Here is a 21,903-nt window from a genome sequence, read left to right as displayed (position 1 = left end):
GCAGATCCTGACATGGGGCTTGAAGCCACGAACCATGAGATCATGACGTGAGCTAAAATCAGGAGTCAGATGCTTAACCAACTGAACCACCCAGGTGCTCTAGTAATTAATTTTTGTATAAGACAAACTTACTTCAATATACAGTAGAGAAAGCAAAGGGGTGATTTTAAAATGTCAGCAGTGACCATTTTTTACCAAATCTATAAGCACATTAACTGACATTATAATCCATAAAAACCCATTTGAAATGAAAAAGTTTTAGATGGTATCAGTCGATCACATTTATTTATATGATAACCTTTTAGTTATAATTTTACTAATTGTGAATCAGCCCTTCAGTAATGATTCATGGGCTGTGGGTTTCCTAAAATTGTTGTATTTCATGGGATAAACAGTTAGAAACAGTGAATCACACAAATTGACAACCCTCTACGAGTTTGTACATTATACAAACTCATTTGTTTGTTGACTACCACTCTAGTACTTTCTGTGTCCTAGAGCTCTGCCAAGGCAATTGCAGTCTGCCCCCAACCATGGAGGCGAATCATGACAGGGGAGTTCATTGGTGTCAGGCATCACCAACAGAAAGGCAATTGCATCCTCTCATTTCACACCTTCTTTGTGGGTGTCCCCATTTAGCTTGACCCTGCAAGTGAACAAGTCTCAGTATGAGCTGTCGGTTGAGAAGAAACCAGGATGTTGGGGAGGGGTGATGGGAAGGATTAAGTGGCAGTCTGCATCATACAATTTCCTGAGCCCTGGCAGTGCAGGTCTGGTCCAAGCAGATAGGTCTGTTTCACTAAGGTTTCATCATGTGCCGAGGAAGTAAAAACTATTTTGCATTTGCCACCAGAATCAACTAATACTAAATAATAGTTGAGAATTCCAGCTTGGTTGTAGTGGGTGGAAAATGGACCTCTCTCGATGGTTAATTCTTACTTTTGCTTTTACTGTTGATCTTCATGAAAGAGACAAGAAATGAGACTTGGATTATCAATTTGCTTTCAGTCTAAACACTCACTGCAATTATAAACATCTCTCAGAACATATAGATATTTTTGGAAAGTGACCTTTTGTGAAGAGAGTAGGGACTAAGGCCAAAGAAAGCATTTTTCTATCAAGAGAAGTAGCTTTCAGTTTACAGCATGATCGGAAATCCATCTCTTATGTTCTACTTGGATAACAGAACTCATGTTTCATTTTTTAAATTTTATTTTAATTTTCTTAAATTGAAATACAGCTGACACAATGTCATATTAATTTCTGGTGTATAACATAGAATTTGACAAGTGTGTATGTTATGCTGTGCTCATCACAGGGGTAGCTACCACCTGTCTCCATGCAGTGCTGTTAAATACCATCGACCATATTCTCTATGGCTGTGCCTTTCATCTCCTTGACCTATCTATTCCATAACTGAAAGCCTGTACCTCCCACCTGCCTTCACCCATTTTGCCTGTCCCCTCATCCCCTTCCCCTCTGGCAACCACTAGTTCTCTGTATTTATGGGTCTGTTTCTGGTTTTCTGTATGTTTGTTCAGAGTGCATTTTTGTTTTTATTTTTTAAAATTTTTTATTAAAAATTTTTAAAAATGTTTTCTTTATTTCTGAGAGAGAGAGAGAGAGAGAGACAGTGTGAGCAGTGGAGGGTCAGAGAGAGAGGGAGACACAGAATCTGAAGCAGGCTCCAGGCTCTGAGCTAGCTGTCAGCACAGAGCCTGACGCGGGACTTGAACCCACGAACTGTGAGATCATGACCTGAGCTGAAGTTGGATGCTTAACCAACTGAGCCACCCAGGCGCCCCTGGAGCGCATTTTTGATATCATTTGATGCCTTTAAACATATTTCTTTATTTACATTATTTTAGTTACCTAATGGCTGTGTTATCCAGTTAATTATCTAATGATTTTAAAACTTGGTGGCTTAAAACAATAGCCCTTTTTGTCATTAAATGTGATACTTTTGGGGTAGGGAGTTTGGGCAGGATTTGGTTGGGCAATTTTGCTTCATGTGGTATTAAGTGAAGTCAGTGGGTGGTGGTCTTCATCAGGCGTCTGGTTGGTCTAGAGGGTTCAAGATGACTTTATTCACATGCTTGGGTGCAGTTGGAAAGTGGGGCTCAGCGGGGCCTCCCCTTCCATGCAGTCTCTCTGGTAGGGTCGTGGGACTTCTTCCCTGGCTACTCAGGGCTCCAAAAGCAAATGTTTCAAGAGATGGGCAGTGGTAACTGTCAGCCTTTTAGACCTGGGCCTGAAACTGGCACAGGTCTCTTCCACCCTGTTCCACTGGTTAACAGTCACACAGCCCGTGTAGATCAGATTAGTGGCCATTTTTAATTTGTTGCGCATGTGTATAAGTACATGAGGTTTCTTCCTTCTTTTTTGACCTATGTGGAAGATGGGGGTTATTGATCAAAAAGTCACGGGTTATTGAGCCACAAGAGACACTAGACTTAATCCAACCTTTTATCTATAGATTATATACATATATCAGTAAAAATGGTGGGAGAAAGGGAGAGAGGCAAACCATGAGAGACTCTTGAATGCTGAGAACAAACTGAGGACTCATGGGTGTGGGGGAGGAGGGGGGAGATGGGCATGGAGGAGGGCACTTGCGGGGATGAGCAATGGGTGTTATATGGAAACCAACTTGACAATAAACTATTTGTAAACCAAAAAAATGAGTAAAATTGTATTTTTCTATAGAAGGTAGTTGATGCATCAAAAGGATGAAATAATTTCTATAGGAGAGCTCATCTCACAGTATGACAGTGCCTTTGATAAGCCATACAGACTTCATAGCTATGGCATGAAGAGAAAAATTGTTATACATTTAATCTTCCATTAATTTTCCCTAGAGATTGCTATTTGGATATCTGCTTTCAAACTGTCCTTGGTAGTTACTGAAATTACTATTTTGTACTACTCATATGTTATCACTTTTTGTAAAAAATATTCACAGTGGGTAGAAGTTTAGTGGTATTTGTCTTATACATTTTTGACACTTAAAAATAATAGTGGAATTTGCAAAAATGAAGCAATAGTATATATGTATTTTATTTGGGGGAAACGTTTAGTTCTATGGGGAGATGAGAAATCAACATTAAACTTTGTGAGTCATTGCATGAATTATTTTATTTCTTTGTGCTCATAAAGGCTTCTAAATTTTAAAGTTTTGTAAATATTTCAGTTAAGTTCAGTCTAAGATTCTGAATATAAAACTCAGATCAAGATTCTTGTCATAAAATACCCTCTGAAGATCTTGACACTCCTCCATCAGGTATCATTTAATCTTATGAATCAAATGATGCTTTCCAAAATTGTGGCTGCAAAAAAATCCACTCAACTTAGAAATCTCTGTGACCATACAGTACATGCTGAATTGAGAGACCAGAGGTGATCACAGTATAAATTCATTGACACAATTTGTTCTGTGATTTTACAAATATAAGTTAAAGTTTTTAGGTAGCTAAAATTTCACAGCCTCACTTCCTTGCAATAATTTAGTAGCTTTCCTCTTAAAATAACTGAGTTGGGGAGGGGTTAGTTGGTGAATTGGAAAATTGGTAAGTGCAGGGCCTGGAACCCCTTGTGCTTTGGGCAGTGCTGGTGTCCAGCTTGCCGTCAAACTGATGGTAACCAGAGTTCTTTAAATAAATCAAGCCTTCAGGTTCACTGGGTGTTCTTGAAGGTTGAAAAGGCTCTCTCAGAAGTGGTAATGACTTTCTTCCAGACTGTTGGTGGTGGTGCAGGACAAGATAGAGCACCAGAGATGGATGGTGGTGGGCCTGCAGAGCAGGACAGAAACCATTCCAACAGCAGCACTTTGTCTGATCGAAGACTCAGTAACTCCAGCCTTTGTAGCATTGAAGAAGAGCACCGCACAGTGTATGAGATGGTGCAGCGGATTCTCCTGTCAACGCGAGGCTATGTCAACTTTGTGAATGAGGTCTTCCGCCAGGTTAGTGTGCGTGCATGTGTGTGTGGTATAAGTTCATGAAACTGAAGAATTTTGTTCTTGTTCTTTTGCTCATATTACTGCAAGAAATACCATGGATGTTTTGGGCTACATTACAGGACTGAATAATGATCCTTCTAATCCCACTTTCAATTTGTCATGTGGAGTGTTGCAATTTTTTTCCTTTAGGATTTTAAAAAAATTTTGTTTTAGTAAAATTCCTACACGTAGAGAGAAAATTCTGTGTATGAACAAATCATCCCACAAATACCCTCATGTTCCCATAAACCCAGTGGTAGGTGAGAAGAAAGCCCTTGCTGAATACTCAGCAACAAATGAACATCACAAAGAAGAGCCCAGGCTGGTGGTGTCCCCAGGGTCTGAGGGAGCTCTCTGGAGGTTTCTGCAAGCACATGTACTTTCCCTACAAATATGTGTGACATGTGTATAGTAGAAATATGATAAAAATATTTATGACATCAGAGAAAAAAGCTGGGTGGGGAGGGGAATAAAAGAGGAAAGAAAAGGCTGAGGCCACGATGCTGACATAGCACACCTATGGTGGACACTGTGGTGAGTGAGATAGGAGAAATGCAAACGACAAAGTAGGTGCAGGTGAGGAAGAAAATAGCAAAGATCAGAGGCCAGACAATGATTAGCAGCCCTGAGTGACACTGGGGCTAGCTCTGCCCCCCTCCCAGGGGGCATTGGGTGCTATCTGGAGACATTTTTGGTTGTCACAACTGGGGAGGGGGTGGTGCTACTGGCATCTAGTGGGTAGTAGCAAGCGATGTTTTTAAACATCCTACCAGCACAGGACAGGGCCCCTGCTACCCCATGACAAAGAACATCTGGCGCCAAATGTCATTAGTGCTGCTGTGGAGAAACTCTGACAGAGGAAGCAGAACCTGCCGTGTAGTGGAGCAAATAACAGCTCTGTAGTGTGGGGTGGAGCTACTGGCCCCCTGCACCTTGGTACCAGTGCCCGGGAAACAGAGCCTGGCTCTTTTGTGGGCATGTGCATGTGATAGGGGGATAACTGTTTAGTCCATGCAGCCGCACAGAGGCTGAGACCCTTGAATGGCAGAGACACGTTACTGGCGGGGAGGAGGAATTGTGTACACACATATGAATGATGCATCTGCACCATGAAGAGCTTTTTGTGGAGGGGTGAGACTTCTAGATAGTGATTAACCCCTTTCACGTCTGAGACTTTCATTAAAGAAAAATCAACCAAGAATGAAAGTCCCAGCATAGTCCATGGCAATCTAGAGGTCTTAACATATTTTGAAATTTAATGAATAAAAATTTTTGACTTAAGAAAATATTAGTTTAAGCTGCAGTGAAAATTCCCCTTATAAAATACTTTTCTGGTTCTGTGGCTCAGCACTGCTTTGGTTCCTCTCACTCCCTGTATCTTCATTTCTTGTCCCCTCCCCGTTTTTTGACCCCAAATTCCAAGAGTCATCCAAGGTTCTGGGCTTAAGCTTCTTCATCTGTCAGTCCACCCTTGCCTCTTTAGGGCCTTCAACAGTGACACGAGACTCCCACTCAAGCCTTTTGTCCAGAGCTTCTTATTTCCACATTTGTTTGCTTTTAAAATGCCCACTTGTTATCTAATATTCTAAGTGGTGTCTTAATGACAATGAGGCCAAAGCTTACTCCCTTCCCTAACATCAGCTTCTCCTCCTGACTTGACTGCTTCTTTAACAGGCTCATGTTCACGTGTGCAGTTTTAGCCCTCTGGGGCTCCTCGACTCCGACTCCTGTGAACTGTCCCTGGGCAGGTCATGCAGGGGGCTTTCTCACTCCCGGTCCCTCCTTTTCCTTTGACCAGCATGCTCCTTGGACCCCACACCTGCTGTGTCCTCCCTTTCTAACCTACTGTGCACATCATGCTGCCAAAACATTCTTTTTTTTTTTTATTCGATCCTCTGAGTATTTATTGAATAAGGAAATTTGTTATGTCTTGATACTGAGACCAAATATATTAAGACAGAGATTTGTTTATCAAGGAACTTCGATAATATACAGAGAAGAAATTTTACCTAAAACATTAAGAAAATTAAATTACATTATTGTAAGATATATAGTTGGTGTTTCTTTTTTTTTTAATAGTTTATTGTAAGGTTGGTTTCCATATAACACCCAGTGCTCATCCCCACAAGTGCCCTCCTCCATGCCCATCACCCCTCTTTCCCTCCCCCCACCCCCATCAGTCCTCAGTTTGTTCTCAGCATTGGTTTGCCTCTCTCCCCCTCCCCCACTATTTTCCCCTCCTTCTTCTCCCCCACGGTCCTCCATTAAGTTCCTCCTAATCCTCCTATACGTGCAAACATATGGTATCTGTCCTCCTCTGCCTGACTTATTTCGCTCAGCGTAACACCCTCAAGGTCCATCCATGTTGCTACACATGGCCAGATTTCATTGTTTCTCATTGCCATGTAGTATTCCATCGTATAGATAAACCACATCTTCTTGATCCATTCATCTGTTGATGGACACTTAGGCTCTTTCCATGTTTTAGCTATTGTTGAAAGTGCTCCCCTATGACCCAGCAATAGCACTGCTAGGAATTTACCCAAGGGATACAGGAGTGCTGATGCATAGGGGCACATGTACCCCAAACTTTCTTTGATCATAATATAGCCCATGATTTAAAAATCTACCCTATTTCCTCCATTAATGTTGCCCTGTTGTGTTCCTGTTGTACTCATGGAAGGTACTTGGTAACACTTTAATTTGAGTTCAAATCATCAAGGTCGCAGAAGGCATGTAATTGAGAATAGAGATCATATACTTTATATAGTACAGGACGAGATGATAATATTTCAGGCTTTATTGATCACGTGGGCTCTGTTGTAGCTACTCAGCTCTGCCTTCGTAGTGAGAAAGCAGCCATGGACAACAAGTAACAAATAAACATGACTATGTTCCCAAAGACCTTTATTTATGAAAATCATGTGGTGGGCTGAATTTGGATGATAGGTCATAGTTAGCAGACCCCAATCTGTAGCAATGTTTGAACTCTTGGAAGCCAGTGCTTATTTTAAGGCTAGGTATTATTGACAAAGCTTTTAAATTTTGCATAAGAGATACATGCTAAATTGATGTGATTTTACCTTTATTATGTAAGTTGTGTATGATATCCATTGTCTGTCTCCATTATTGGCATTTCACCCCTGGCAAGAGCGTGGTTCAAATTCAGAATTCCATTTAAGTCCTAAGTCCAATCTAAATTCTGTTCTGAAGTAGCTTGGGTCTGGTGGGTAACTGCAGACTACTTATGACTGAACTTCTGAGACATCTTTGTGCCACGAAGTCAAAAAATATTTTCTTAAAATTTTATAATTATTCTTCATCAAATCTAATTTGAAAGCATATATATGAAATTTAAAATAAGAATGTTGCACATTTTAAAATAGAGTAGAGACATTTGTAGGGGCATGAGCTTTAACATTGTATTCTATTGCCCTCTTGTGGTCAATGATGAATTTTTCTTATGAATGGCAAAACGTGACTTTTTTCATAGTGATTTCTTTTTCACTTTTAAAGTATTCAGAGATAAATATTTAAGCCTAAAGGGTATTAAAGTTTAAAATGTACGTTCAGGAAGTGCATGTTCTCATGTGGAGGTAATATGTGTGTATGTACTCCAGAAAACAGTACATGGTGGCAGAAGACGAGATGTCCAAATGTGTGGCCTGGAAATAAATGATGATGAGGAGCCATGGGGACAGAGAGGCTCACCATACCAGTCTCCTTGTACTGGATGGTTCAGTGGTTGCAGGCAGTGGAAATAGGTGGTAACTGAGTATAGATGAGATTGAGATTCAGCCTCAGTTTAGTGCTACTCCCAGCAGGCAGGCTAGTGGTGAGTGTCAGAGGCTTCAGGTAGGGCAGTTCTGGTCTTGGGGTCACTCCGCTGGAAATTTGTCTTGTTACTGGTGTTTTTCAGACTGCCTTTTGTGACCATTTGTAGGTCATGAAATTGACTTATCAAAACCTGATATTTTTTAAAATAATGGAATAGAATAAATTAGAATAGACCAAAATGTTTCAGAGTGTGCTGCAAGTTGTAAGGATTAGTATTTCTCTGTAAAACTTCTACAGAAAAATTTATTTTTGTATATACTATATACAAATGCGTATATCCTTCTGTAAAATGGCTTACTTAGGTTATGGGTCTAAAAAGTTCAAAGCATTGCTCTAAAGGTCATTTGTTGATTCGGTTGTTTTGTTTGCTGTTAGTTTTGTTTTAAAGAACAACTTTTTAAAAAAGTGAATGTTCACTAGATAAACACAGGCTGAAGAAAATCACTCAAAATATTACCAGTAACTAATCACTATCAATTTAAGAAGAGCATCATTCCAGGTGTTTCTATGTTTATATTTGGCTACTGGCCTGGTTAGCTAGATAAGCAGATAAGAGACTGGCAGCGAAGAGGTGGGTTAGGCAGGGTATAAACACCCAGAGAACAGTCTGATGCACAGACAGAAGAACTGACAGGCAGGCATAGAAGAGCAGACAAGTGGGTGTAGACAGGCCAGCTGGCAGATGGAGGTGAGCAAGGAGGTGTAGATGGACAGGTGCGTAGGTACAGATAGATAAGCAGACAGAGAATTTGGCAGGCAGGTATAGGTGGACAGGCAGGCAGCCAACCATGGACAGAGACAGGTAGAGATAAAACCAGACAGAGGTTGACTGAGGTGAAGGCAGATGCAAGAGGGAGTATGCAGAAGTGCTGGGGTAGGAGTAAGGGACTGACAGAGAACTTTATGACAATGGCATCTTTAATTCTTAATTATTCTCTAATGCATTTTTAATGAAGAGCTCTGAATTTTATTTGTATTTAACAGAAGAATAAGTAAGATGAAATGGAAAGAATTGTTGAAATTCAAATAAACATTCCTTTATGACAAGAAATATTAATTACTAAAAGGTTTGTCCATAATGAAAAGATTATAATTCCTTTAAGGTGTTGGAATCACTTTCTTAGCCCCGTGGTATAATTTTAGATTTACACCATGATAGATTTCTCTAGAAATAGGACGAAATTGTCAACCTTGTATTTTCTTCAGCCTCTTTTCCCTATTTATTTTGTTCTATTATAAACTTATAGCATAAATTTACCATTATTTGCAGTCAGTTTGGGAATCCTAACGTGCAGAGTTGTTCAGTCTTAATTCTGAATTTAGATAGACTCTTTCCTCCTGCTATCCTCAGTCCTAAAATACTTGCTTTGGTTGACTTCTTGGATGGCCTTCTTTTGTCGCTGAGTGGGTGTTTTCAAGGTGTCTTAAGTCTCTATTCTCTGAGTGTCTTTTATGATGAAGAATGTTTTCCTTTTCCTTTCCTCATGAACAGCAGTTTAGCTGGATATAATAATTTCAGGTCACTCTTTCTTCCAGTTAGGAGTGTGCAAGTCAACTTTTTTAGAATTTCCAGTATGAATACCTTCAACATGCTTAAAGCAATAAAAGGCAAGCTTGAAAATTATTCTGGGGAATAATAAATTTTAACAGATGACTAAGCATATTTGAATAAGAAGATAGAATTCTAAAAATGGAAAAAAAAGTAATAATTGAAATAGCAAAGGAGAACCTCAAATTGTGGTAAGTTTAATAGCCGATTAAATACAGGTGAGGACAGAATAAATGGGATGACAGATCTGAAGAAATAATCCTGAGTGTCCTTCAGAGAGACAACGATGAAAACTATGAGAGGTTGAGACATGGAGGATATAACAAGAAGGTAGGAAGCATGTATTCCACTCTCCTCTATCATTTTTTTGTCTACTCTTCTCAAGTTACTGAGAATACTCTGCTCTGTGGATTGGTCTATTTTTTTCTTCAAAGTCTGTCAGTATTTGCTATATATTATAAATATATTTGAGGCAAAATTATTAGTCTCAATGCAGATTCAGAAATATTATGTTCCTTTGATTGAATCTTTCTGTTCCTTTGATTGAATCTTTCATCCATAAGAATTTTTTCTCTTGATCGCTAGGAATGCTTTTTTTAAAAAAATATTTCTTTTTGAGAGAAAGAGAGCACAAGCAATGGAGGGGCAGAGAGAAAGCGAGACATAGAATCTGAAGCAGGCTCCAGGCTCTGAGCCATCAGCACAGAGCCCGACATGGGGCTCAAACTCACAAACCGTGAGATCATGACCTGAGCCGAAGTCAAACACTTAACTAACTGAGCCACCCAGGTGCCCCACAGTTTTTCTTTCCTCAATATTTTCTGCCGATCTTTCCTTTTGCCAGTCTTTCCTTCTGGATCAGCAGCCATGCATAGGATAACCTTTTCATTGTGTTCTCTCTCTCCCCTTCCCTTCTGAGTTAACCATCTTTTGTCTCACCATGTTTCATTTTGCTTTTCTTCTGATACTTTATCCAGTTTTCAGCCATGTCCATTCTGGTGTCAACTCATATGCACTGAGGTTTAAATAATGGTTATTTTATTTTTCAATTCCATTTACACTTCTTTTTGAAACTCTCTTTTTCCTAACCTTCTGTGTGTTTAAAGTATTGTCTGTTTTTATTGTGGTTTTATTATGGATTTTTAAGTTAATAGGCTACATATTATATGAACCAGACTGCACAAACAATTTGGGTTTTACTATGATTTTATCTTATTTTATTTAATTTTTTTTTTTTTTTTGAGAGAGAGAGAGTGACCGTGTGAGCAGGGGAGAGGGGCAGAGAGTTAATAAGATTTTTTAAGTTAATAGCCTACATATTATATGAGCCAGACTGCACAAATAATTTGGGTTTTACTATGATTTTACTTTATTTTTAAAAAAATTTTTATTATAGAGAGAGTGAGAGCATGAGCAGGGGAGAAGGGCAGAGGGAGGGAAGGAGGGAGGGAGGGAGAGAGAGAGAGAGAGAGAGAGAGAGAGAGAGAGAGAACCTTAAGCAGGCTTCATGCTTCTCACAGAGCCCAGCATGGGGCTTGATTCCACAACCCTGGGATCATGACCTGAACTGAAATCAAGAATCAGACACTCAACTGACTGAGCCACTCATGCTCCCCTGATTTTATTTTTCACCAGAGGAAATTTCTGTTTGCTTCTTGGGAAGAGGGTAACATGGTATACTTTGATTTTGGATTTGGGTTACATAGTTGTCTACATTTGTCAAAACTCATCACATGGTCCACTTAAGAGTCAGACTTTATGTTATTTATAACTTTTACTTAAAGTACCATAAACAAATTTTTTTCTTTCCAAGTTTTTATTTAAATTCAGTTAGTTAACCAAATGAGCCAGCCTGATGCTCCATGTTTAAATTCAGTTAGTTAACATATATGGTAAAATTGGTTTCAGGCATAGAATTTAGTGATTCATCACTTACATACAACACCCAGTGTTCATCCCAACAAGTGTCCTCCTTAATACCCATCACCCATTTAGCCCATCCGCCACCCACCTCCCTTCATCAACCTTCAGTTTGTTCTGCTTCCCTCTCTTCTCTTTTTTCCTTCCTTTATGTTCATATATTTTGTTTCTTAAATTGCACATGTAAATAAAATCATACAGTATTTGTCTTTATATATATTTTTGTGTCTATATGAATGAAATCTTCATATATATATAAAAGATGTGTGTGTGTTTGTATACAGTGTGTGTGTGTGTGTGTGTGTGTGTATATATATATAGGTATATATATATATAGGTATATATAGGTATATATATATATAGGTATATATAGGTATATATATAGGTATATATATATATATAGATATATAGATATATATATACACACACACACACACACACACTTTCTGTATATACACACATTATATACACACACACACACCACATCTTTTATATATATATGAAGATTTCATATATATGTACACACTATACACACACACACACCAACTCATATATACCACATATACCACATTCATAGCTGATGTACATTTGGGCTCTTTCCATATTTTGGCTATTGTTGATAAGGCTACTATAAACACCAGGGTGTATGTGTCCCTGTGTCCCTTCGAATCTGTATTTCTGTATCTTTTAGGTAAACACCTAGTAGTGCAATTGCTGAGTCATAGGGTAATTCTATTTTTAGCTTTTTGAAGAACCTTCATACTGTTTTCCAGAGTGGCTGCACCAGTTTGCATTTCCACCAATAGTGTAACATCTGTTGTTAATTATATCCATTCTTACAGGTGTGAGGTGGTATCTCATCATAGTTTTGATTTGTATTTCCCTGATGATGAGTGATGTTGAACATCTTTTCATGTTTCTGATAGCTATCTTTATATCTTCTTTGGAAAAATGTCCAGTCGTACCAACACCGTTTGTTGAAGAGACTGTCTTTTTTCCATTGGATATTCATTTCCTTCTTTGTTGAGGATTAGTTGGCCGTATAGTTGTGGGTCTATTTCTGGGTTTTCTGTTCTATTCCATTGGTCTTTTGTGTCTTTTTTTGTGCATGAACCAGACTGTCTTGATGACTATAGCTGTTTATTATAGCTTAAAGTCTAGAAGTATGGTGCCTCCAGTTTTGCTTTTCTTTTTGAAGGTTGCTTTGACTATTTAGGATCTTTTGTGGTTCTGTACAAATTTTAGGATTGTTTGTTTTAGCTCTGTGAAAAATGCGGGTGGCATTTTGATGGGGATTACATTAAATGTGTAGATTACTTTGGATAGTTCCATTTGAACAGTATTCTTCCAATTCATGAGCATGGAATACTTTTCCATTTCTTTGTATCCTCTTCAATTTCCTTCGTAAGTGTTCTATAGAGTACAGATGTTTTACCTCTTTGGCTAGGTTTACTACTAGGTATCTTGTTGGTTTTGGTGCAATTGTAAATAGAATCGATTCCTTGATTTCTCTTTTTGCTGCTTCATTATTGGTGTATAGAATTGCAACAGATTTCTATAGGCCGATTTTATATCCTGTGACTTTGCAGAATTCGTGTATAAGTTCTAGCAATTTTTTGGTGGAGTCTTTCAAGTTTTCTCCATAGAGTATCAGGTCCTCTTCTAAGAGTGAAGGTTTTACTTCTTCCTTGCCGATTTGGTTGCCTTTTATTTCTTTGTGTTATCTGACTGCTGAACCTAGGACTACCAGTACTATGTTAAGTAATAATCGTGATAGTGGACATCATTTGTTTTCACTCTAATCTTTATTATTTCTATTCTTCTGCTGGCTTTAGGTTTTATTTGCTTTTCCTTTCCTAGCTCATTTAGGTGTAAGGTTAAGTTGTATATTTGAGACTTTTCTTGTTTCTTGAGGTAGGCCTATATTGCAATAGACTTCCCTGTTAGGACTGCCTTTGCTACATACCAAAGCTTTTGGACTGTTGGATTTTCATTTTCATTAGCTACCATGTGTTTTAAAAATTTTTTTCCTTAATGTCTTGGTTAACTAGTTCATTCTTTAGTGGATTTTCTTTAACTTCCATGTATTCGTGTTCTTTCCACATTTTTTTCTTGTGGTTGACTTTAAGTTTAATAGTGTTGTGATCTGAAAATAAGCATGGCGTGATCTCAGTCTTTTTGTACTTGCTGAGGGCTTATATGTGACCCAGTATGCGATCTATTCTGGAGAGTGTTCCATATGCATTCAAAAAGAATACGTATTCTGCTCTGTTAGCATGAAATGCTCTGCATATATCCGTTAAGTCCATCTGGTCCAGTGTGTCATTCAAAGCCATTGTTTCCTTGTTGGTTTTCTGCTTAGATGACCTGTCCATTGCTCTAAGTAGGATGTTAAAGTCCCATACTTTTATTGTATTATTATCAATGAGTTTATTTATGTTTGCTATTAATTGATATGTATTTTGGTTATTCCAAGTTGGGGGAATGATATATACAAATGTTAGATATTCTCATTGGTAGACTCCATGATTCTGATATAGAGCCCTTCTTCATCTCTTGTTACAGCCTTTGGTATAAAATCTAGTTTTTCTGATATGAGAATGGCTACCCTGGCTTTTTTTAAATATCCTTTAGAATGATAGATGGTTTCCCATTCCCCCACTTTCAATCTACAGGTGTCTTTAGGTCTAAAATGAGTGTCTTGTAGGCAGCATATAGATAGTTACTGGTTTTTGTCCATTCGGATATCCTATGTCTTTTGATTGGAGCATTTAGTCCGTTTACATTCAAAGTGATTATTGACAGATATGAATTTAGTGCCATTGTTTTGCATGTAAAGTTGGTGTCTCTGGTGATATTCTCTGTTCCTTTCTAGGCTTTGTTGCTTTTGGTCTTCCTTTCTCACTTAAAGAGCATCTGTTATATTAGTAGTTACAAACTCCTTTAGTTTTTGTTTGGTAGGAAACTCGTTATCTCTCCTTCTATTCTGAATGACAGCTTTGCTGGCTAAAGTATTCTTGTCTGCATATTTTTCCTACTCAACACATTGAATATCATGCCACTCCCTTCTGGCCTGTCAAGTTTCTGTACAGATATGCTGTAAACCTGGTTTTTCTTCTCTTGTCTTGGTGTTAGCCAGCTTTTGGTGATTTTGGTGGGAGTTCTCTGTGTCTCTTAGATTTCAGTATCTGTTTCCTTCCCCAGATTAGGGAAATTTTCAGCTATAACTTGCTCAAATAAACCTTCTGCCCCCATTTTCCTCTCTTCGCCTCTGGGACTCCTATGATATGATTGTTATTATGCTTTATGGAGTTGCTGAGTTCCCTAAGTCTACATTCGTGATCCAGTACTTTTCCTCTTCTTTTCAGCTTTATTATTTTACATAATCTTATCTTCCGTATCACTGATTCATTCCTCTGCTTTGTCTGTCTTGTCATTTCATCCAGTTGGTTTTGCATTTCACTTACAGCATTTTTACTTCAGCCTGACTAGTTTTTAGTTGTTTTATCTCTGCAATAAGGGATTCTCTAGTGTCTTCTATGCTTTTCTCAAGTCCACCTAGTATCCTTATAATTGTTGTTTTAAAAATCTGGTTCAGACATATTACTTATATCTGTTTTGATTAAATCCCTGGCTATGACCTCTTATTCTTTCTTTTGGGATGGTTGCCTCTGTTCTTGTCATTTTGTCTAGGTCATTGGGCTTTTTTGTGTATTAGGAAATCCTGTTATAATTCTGTTACTAAGAATAATGGCTATAATTAAGAAGGGGTCCTGTATTTTCTAGGGCCTGGCATTTCAGGAAGTGTTTCACAGTGTGCACTCTATTGTTGTGTTTTGGCTGCTCTTTTCTTCAGGTCAGTCCTTTGCAGAATTTTCTCCTTGCCTGCAGTGTGAAATGTTTAGAGCCTACTACTTTATGATGTTTTAGGTAGGTGTGCTTTGGTCTGCTTGTTAAAAAAAGCCTGATCCTGGAGCACTCTATGATCAGTAGACTTCATGCATGCAAGGGGTTTGTGCTGGTCTTCTGGGGGAGGTGCCTGCTGCACTGGTCCTCAGGCTAACCTACCCTAGTAAAGATGTACCTACAGGGCACAGCGAGGTGAGGCTTGGTGTAAGTGGCTCCAGCCTTCATGGGAGGTACTATATTGCTCACAGAGATCAGTCAGTGCTGGTGGGCAGGGGTGAAAATGGTGTCATCCTATCTCTTGTTCCAGAGCAGGTAGTTTACACCTACTGCTGTTTATGAAGTCCTCACTGAAGAGCAAGTAATCACCCTCTTGTGTCTCTGGCTCCCATCAGATCATGCCTTTATCCTCTCTGTGTCTGAGGTGTGTGTTGGCTAGGCAGCACGGTACCCCTCTGTTTTATCTCCAGCACCTGACTGGATTTCAAAACTCCAAATTTTAGGGACTTTGTGTGGCATAGACCCACACTTATCCTCTGAGGGGAGCATCTCACCACACTGTGGCTAGTGCTGATTAATCCCAGAAAAGCAGTTGCACAATCACATGGTGGCTCAGAGTTTATGGGAAAGCCCAGCAGAAAGCTGGCATGAAGGTTTCAAGCAGGTTCCTATGCTAATGAATGGGGCAGCACATTGGCACCTGCCACCTCTTTTGTCCCCTGAGAGTCTTGCTGCCTCTCCCAAGTGCACTCCCATAAGGGAAACTGTCTCTTCCAGTGTGACCCAGGAGATTCTCAAACCACACTGTTTGCTCCCAGGCCTCTGCCCTCCTTTCCCACAGGAGCATCCCTATGCCTGACAGGCTTTGTCCAGCAGTGGTGTGGATTTCTAAAACTTCAGACTTTGAGCTCTGCTGCATGTAAAAACTTGCTGCTAGTAATCAGCTGCTCTAGTTTTCTCAGTCAGTGGTGTTGGGGAAGTGTTTCTCTTGTGCAATCCCCTAGGCACTGTTTTCTCTTTATTTCTCTATCTCTTTCTCTCCTCTCCGAGATCAAGGCTCCCTCCCCTCTGTAGCACCCATGATTGTTTTTCCCTAGGATCAAATTTCTGAAGCTCTTGTTTCCCACAATGTGTTTTCTTTTCTCCCTCTGTTCTCTCAACATTCAGATCAATTTCTTGGGTGTTCGAAATGATTTGATATTTATCTAGCTGTGTTTGAGAGACAAAGCAAGCATGGAGTCTCCCTTCTGCTCCACCATCTTAACCAAGGCCCCATAAACAAATTTGAACTCTAGTCAGTGATATGCATGTTGAAATGTTTATGGGTGAAACGAACTGATGTCTGCAGATTTCTTTGAAATGCATCAAAAAGAAAATGTATTGAAAGAAGGAAAGATAAGGGTGGTTTGACAGATATGTGATAAACAAATCTAGCAAATACTAATGGTAGAATTTAGGAGGTGGTATATAGTCATTCACTATAAGAGTATCTCAACTTTTTTATATGTGTGAAAATATTTGTAATAAAATTTTGGAACAAAATTAGAGTTGGGCACTATTGTACTTTGTCATTCTCTTGTCTTTGTTGATCTTTCTTTTTTTTAAAAAAATTTAATGTTTATGTTTGAGAGAGAAAGAGACAGTGAGTGAGAGGGGAGGAGCAGAGAGAGAGGGAGACACAGAATCCAAAGCAGGCCCCAGACTCTGATGTCAGTACAGAGCCCAAGGCAGGGCTTGAACTCACAGACCACAAGATCATGACCTGAGCTGAAGTTGATGCTCAAATAACTGAGCCACCCAGGCGCCCCTGTCTTTGTTGGTCTTTCTTGAGATACAGGTCAGAATATTTGTTACTTTGATATGTTGCAGTCTTGTTGTAACACAGATTCATTTATTCTGGAATTGGACATAACCACCATCTATGGAAATTTATATATTAAGTGAACCTTTGTTATATTGTAATATGCCTGTAATTGGATCCTGTTTCATGAACATTGAGGACAGTATTAAAACAAATCTCTGAACCTTCATGTCAAGACCTAGAATCATTGCTAGCTAACTTTGTAACCCTGGGAAAATATTTCAGGTGTTCTGGGTCTCATTTTAATTCCTCATCTATGGAATGAAAGCCTTTGTGGTAGTATTGAGTACCTTTCCTTTGTGTTCACTCCTCAGACAGAAATATTCCTTAGAGCAGATACTCAAAAGGAAAATACATTTCCCCTTTACCTTTTTGTTTATATTTTTTGAATCTTATATTAAATCAAAATTCTTAATGCATATGTATATGGAGATTTGTTAATGTTAAAAAGTCCACATAAAAAGTGCACAAGGCTACCAGTCACCAGGGGCTCTTGTTAACATTGGTGTCTGTATTCACTGGTGTGCTGGTGAATGTTGAACACCTGGCTCTTAGTAAGGTAAGGTAGCATGGGAGGGAGGGAGGAAGAAAAGAAAGGGAAAGACAAGGAATGGGAAAAGACACACAAAAAAAAAAAGTAAAAAAAAAAAAAGCTCTAAATTGGTAGCATTTGCCAACTTCTCTGGTGTAAATACTCCCTCTTCACCAACACAGCATCCCTGAACATGGAGCTGGGAAGAGGGGTGACACTTGGCTGCAGCTGCTGCAGTAGTGTGATGCTTGTCTTGTAATCCATTTCTGATCCATTGGGAAAGGGTCCCAGTTTTACAGTGTTTGTGTAGCCAATTAGAATATCTGTGCAGGTATGCATGGTGGTCATTTTGTGAAAAAATGATTCAGAATATAGAACTTAATTTTAAAATGCTTCATGTTTTTTTCTGGCCCAATTATGGAAATGCCTTTTTTCCTCAGACAAGTTTGGTATGCACAGAACTATCTGGCCCCATAACCTTCAGAGGAAAATCTGAAATTGGTGTTGATGTTTGGAAATGTCTGTTATGTGGCTCTATCGTGACCCGAGCTGGTGTAGAGTTAAAGAGAGTCTTCTCTTTTTTTATTTTAGGCATTTCTGTTGCCTTCCTGTGACATAGCTGTAACAAGGAAGGTAGTTCAAGTATATCGAAAGTGGATTCTTCAGGACAAACCTGTTTTCATGGAAGAACCAGATAAAAAGGATGTTGCCCAAGAAGATGCTGAGAAATTAGGATTTTTAGAGACTGACAGCAAAGAGGTAATATGTTATCTCCTATTGTTTCAGTTGGGAATACACATATTATAGCAAAGTATACCTGGTTGTCAAGGGGTCCAGTCAGTAGGACATAGGAAGGCAGACCTCTTATCATAGCTGATGCCCTCAAGTTGCTGAGATTCCTGAAGACGTGTTTCAGTGAGGCTGCTTCTGTGCTCTATTCAAGATCATCGGTCACCTCCTAACCCCCAAGTTAGGTCCACGTGTGCATCACAGTTTCCTTATTCAGTGTTGCTCGAGAGCTGTTTTATAAACCATCGTATTTTACAGCTTTCTATATGAGACTAAAAATGTCACTGCCTAACTATTGATGTGTTTAAATAAATAGCATTTGAGAAACTCAGTTTACAATGTTTGGGCGCCTTTTCTTGTGTGGTGGCCTGTTCCACAGTAGTTAGGATGTTACTCACTTGAAAGGACTAACCCAGTGTTGTCTCATCCATAAATAAGTCTCCCTGCAGGGCTGGGTGCTGTCCTCACAGTGGATGCTGTCAGAATGGAACTTTCAGTGCTGGTTAGATAAAGCTAGACACTGGACAAATCTAAAATGACACAGTGGGACCTCTTCCTGAGACACAAAAGAAACTTAAAGTCATATTTATATTTCTGGCATGCTATTTTGAAATCTAATCTGATGATTATGTCTAAAGTGGGGGTTTGTTGCAGGCATTAACAACAAACATTTAAAAATATTTGTGGCCAAAGACATATCACTTTTAAATGTCTATATTAATTCCATAATTTTGATTTTTCAATATTGGTGAAATCATTTTAATAACTAATCACAAGGTCAAAATGAATAGATAAATGGAATTTATCATACATTTTAAAGGTCTGTGTTACAGGCTCATTCAGTCATTGGACCTTTGTTTAATCAGCATATACTAAATACTAGGCACTATTTTAGGTACTGGAGGTGGTGAACAAAATGGAAAAAAAATCTCACCCTACTAAAACCTACATTTTCATGAATTTTGGTGAGTGTAGGAATTAAATATGCAAACATGTACTTCTTCCCCTTCTGTTAACTGATTTTTATCTTCTGAAGACCTCGTCGGAAAGTTCCCGTCATAAGCGCTCTTCCAGTTGGGGACGAACATACTCCTTCACGAGTGCGGTGAGCAGAGGCTGTGTGACAGAAGAGGAAAATAAGAATGTAAAAGCCGGGGCCCAGGCTATGCTTCAGGTATGCAGCTGGCTGGAGACAATAAAGGCCCCCAGTTGGAGTCCATCTGAACATTTTGTTTATTGCGATAATGACATATAAAGTGTGATGATATCTTTATCCATCTCTCAGTAAACCACTCTTAAGTTCTTTTTCTGAGTTTTCTTCCTGATTTCTCACCTTCAGTTTGTACAGATCTTTGTCTAGTCAAACAAGACCTACAAGTGGGTTGCAGTTTCATGAAAGGGATTGTTTTATGCAGTGAGTATGAAATGGCTGAGATCTCAATCTGAAAAATATCTTCTGAACACATATGGGTAGTTAGTCACCTAGACTCTAATATGCAAGATAAGCATGATGATTATATAATCTTATAAGGAATATTCTTCTTAAAAATCACCTATTTATGAAGAATGATGAAAAATGCTCTAATTTTTAGGTACTTATCTGAATGAATATATAAAATAGAACCAATACCATTTAGGAACGTTAGAAAGAACAACTTTGGCTGATCACTTAATCTTATCCCAGACCTCAGGATTCTCTCCCAGAAATGGGGATGAGGAGATTACCTCTTGGGTCCCATCTAGGGTGAAGGTTGTTAGGAGTAGAAGTGAAAACAGAGTCCCTCTCTCTCCCCTGGTCCCTGGTACCTTATCCTCCACCCTGTGTTCTGAGGTGTGTCCAGTTAGGCCTCCCACACAGGGGCCAGGCATGAGGTCTGGTGATGGCATGGCATGGCTTGCGTGTTGCCTGGTTTTTGGTGAGACTGCTTCTGTCATCTGTCTCTTGATATGATTGCTTTAAATGGAATCCTTTTTGCTTTCAAGTTCATTAGCAGTTTACTGTAACTGTCGAGTTTTCTTATTTTTCAATAAAAATCAGCAAATAATTTGAAACTAATTTAAAAACCCAAGATAATTTTACTTGAGTAGCTTCAAAGAGCTTTGGTACCAGTCGGCTATAATCTGTGCCCCCCAGCAGAGAAGTGCATGTAGGAGTCCTTGCCCTGTGTCCCTTGTCAGCCCTTGTCTTCCGAGTAGATTGCCAGTTGCTGTCATTAGCTCTTCCCCTGCCAGTGTCTCCCTAGGTTCAGAAAAGTGTTAATTTGTTTTTTGAAAGGGTAAGTTACATCTACTTGGCTGAACCAAGAAATAAAAATCTACATAGCACTGTAGCTTTCAAAAATGTTTACTTTGGATTATAGTAGCTGTTTTTGTTCTCTTTGTATCCAGCATTTTGCTCCTTTACTTGCTTTGTTAGGAAAAAATGGCCAAATGCAGGTTTGATAAGATTCTCCTCCTCTGCAGTTGCTGTTGACAAGTACTATTTGTACATATTAATTTGCCTTTTTTTTTTAAGTTTATTTATTTTTTAGAGAGATAGAGTATAAACAGGGGAGGGGCAGAACGAGAGGGAGAGACAGAATCCCAAGCAGGGTGTGTACTGTCGACAAAGAGCCCAACACAGGGCTCGATCTCATGAAAAGTGAGATCATGACCTGAGCTGAAACTAAAAGTTGGATGCTTAACCAGCTGAGCCACCTAGGTCCCCCTTCTTTCTTTCTTTTTACCTTAACCAGTATTAACATGGTAGTAAGAAATACTCATGGAGCTGGCATTTTGAAATGTATAATATATGAAGACTCCTTACTTTTACTTGGGAATATGCAAAGTTTCAAATTCAAATCAAGAAGCCAAATACATTGAGTTAAAAGGATCTGTCTTGCAACGGATCTATGATGTATTTCAAAAAATACAGCCACTAAAACTACACTGAAACCACTATAGTTGGTTAGTCAAAAAGCTTCTTTGTTTTCCTTTTTCTCACTTGAAGACTAATAAATTCTTTGCAATTGCTGTTATCATCTGTTATCAACTCTTATATTGCTTATTTAGTAGTCTTTCTAGAAAATTGGGCCATGACACCTTTCCAATCTTGCATAAGATAATCTTAGAGGCTGTCAACATTTTAGTTCACCCACTTGACTTTTGAGCATGTTTATTTTAATTTCTCTAGTCAGTTTGTACATCCATTTTAAGATGTTGTATTAATGCGTTTCATCTACAGGTGAGCCAGAGAAGCTCTGTTCCCAGATCCTCTGAGTTTATAATGTTGAATACAAAGGAGATTTAAAAAGCATAGTATCTAGATAGATGGTGCACATCCGCCCTCAATACCAGACTGACAATTCAGAATCTCCTACATTGAGGGGTCACTGGTGTCATCTGTGTCAATGGTAACACAGTGTTATTTTACTGTAGTGCCCCTAAGCAGTAACTTACTACATAGTAGCCTAGATGTGTGCTTCTCACAGTTTTCCACTGAAATACCTCTGACAGAAGGAGACAGTGAACTT

General features: G+C 38.9%; 1 protein-coding gene across 4 annotated transcripts in view; it reads left to right on the top strand.

The window, feature by feature from the left end:
* The window catches only part of RALGAPA2 (Ral GTPase activating protein catalytic subunit alpha 2), a 330,682-nt gene that overhangs the window by 90,662 nt on the left and 218,117 nt on the right, over window positions 1-21,903 (top strand). For all 4 annotated transcript variants that reach the window (XM_039216611.1, XM_039216612.1, XM_039216610.1 and 1 more), the window contains exons 10-12: window positions 3,734-3,961; window positions 18,194-18,361; window positions 19,428-19,565. In XM_039216611.1, the coding sequence (XP_039072542.1) occupies window positions 3,734-3,961; window positions 18,194-18,361; window positions 19,428-19,565 (534 nt within the window). The remainder of the gene's footprint in view (window positions 1-3,733; window positions 3,962-18,193; window positions 18,362-19,427; window positions 19,566-21,903) is intronic.

The sequence above is a fragment of the Hyaena hyaena genome, unplaced genomic scaffold, assembly GCF_003009895.1.
Source record: "Hyaena hyaena isolate Hyena2069 unplaced genomic scaffold, ASM300989v1 scaffold_643, whole genome shotgun sequence".
Taxonomy (NCBI): domain Eukaryota; kingdom Metazoa; phylum Chordata; class Mammalia; order Carnivora; family Hyaenidae; genus Hyaena; species Hyaena hyaena.
Note: the sequence above shows the minus strand (reverse complement) of the source record. Positions and strands in the feature narration are given on the sequence as shown.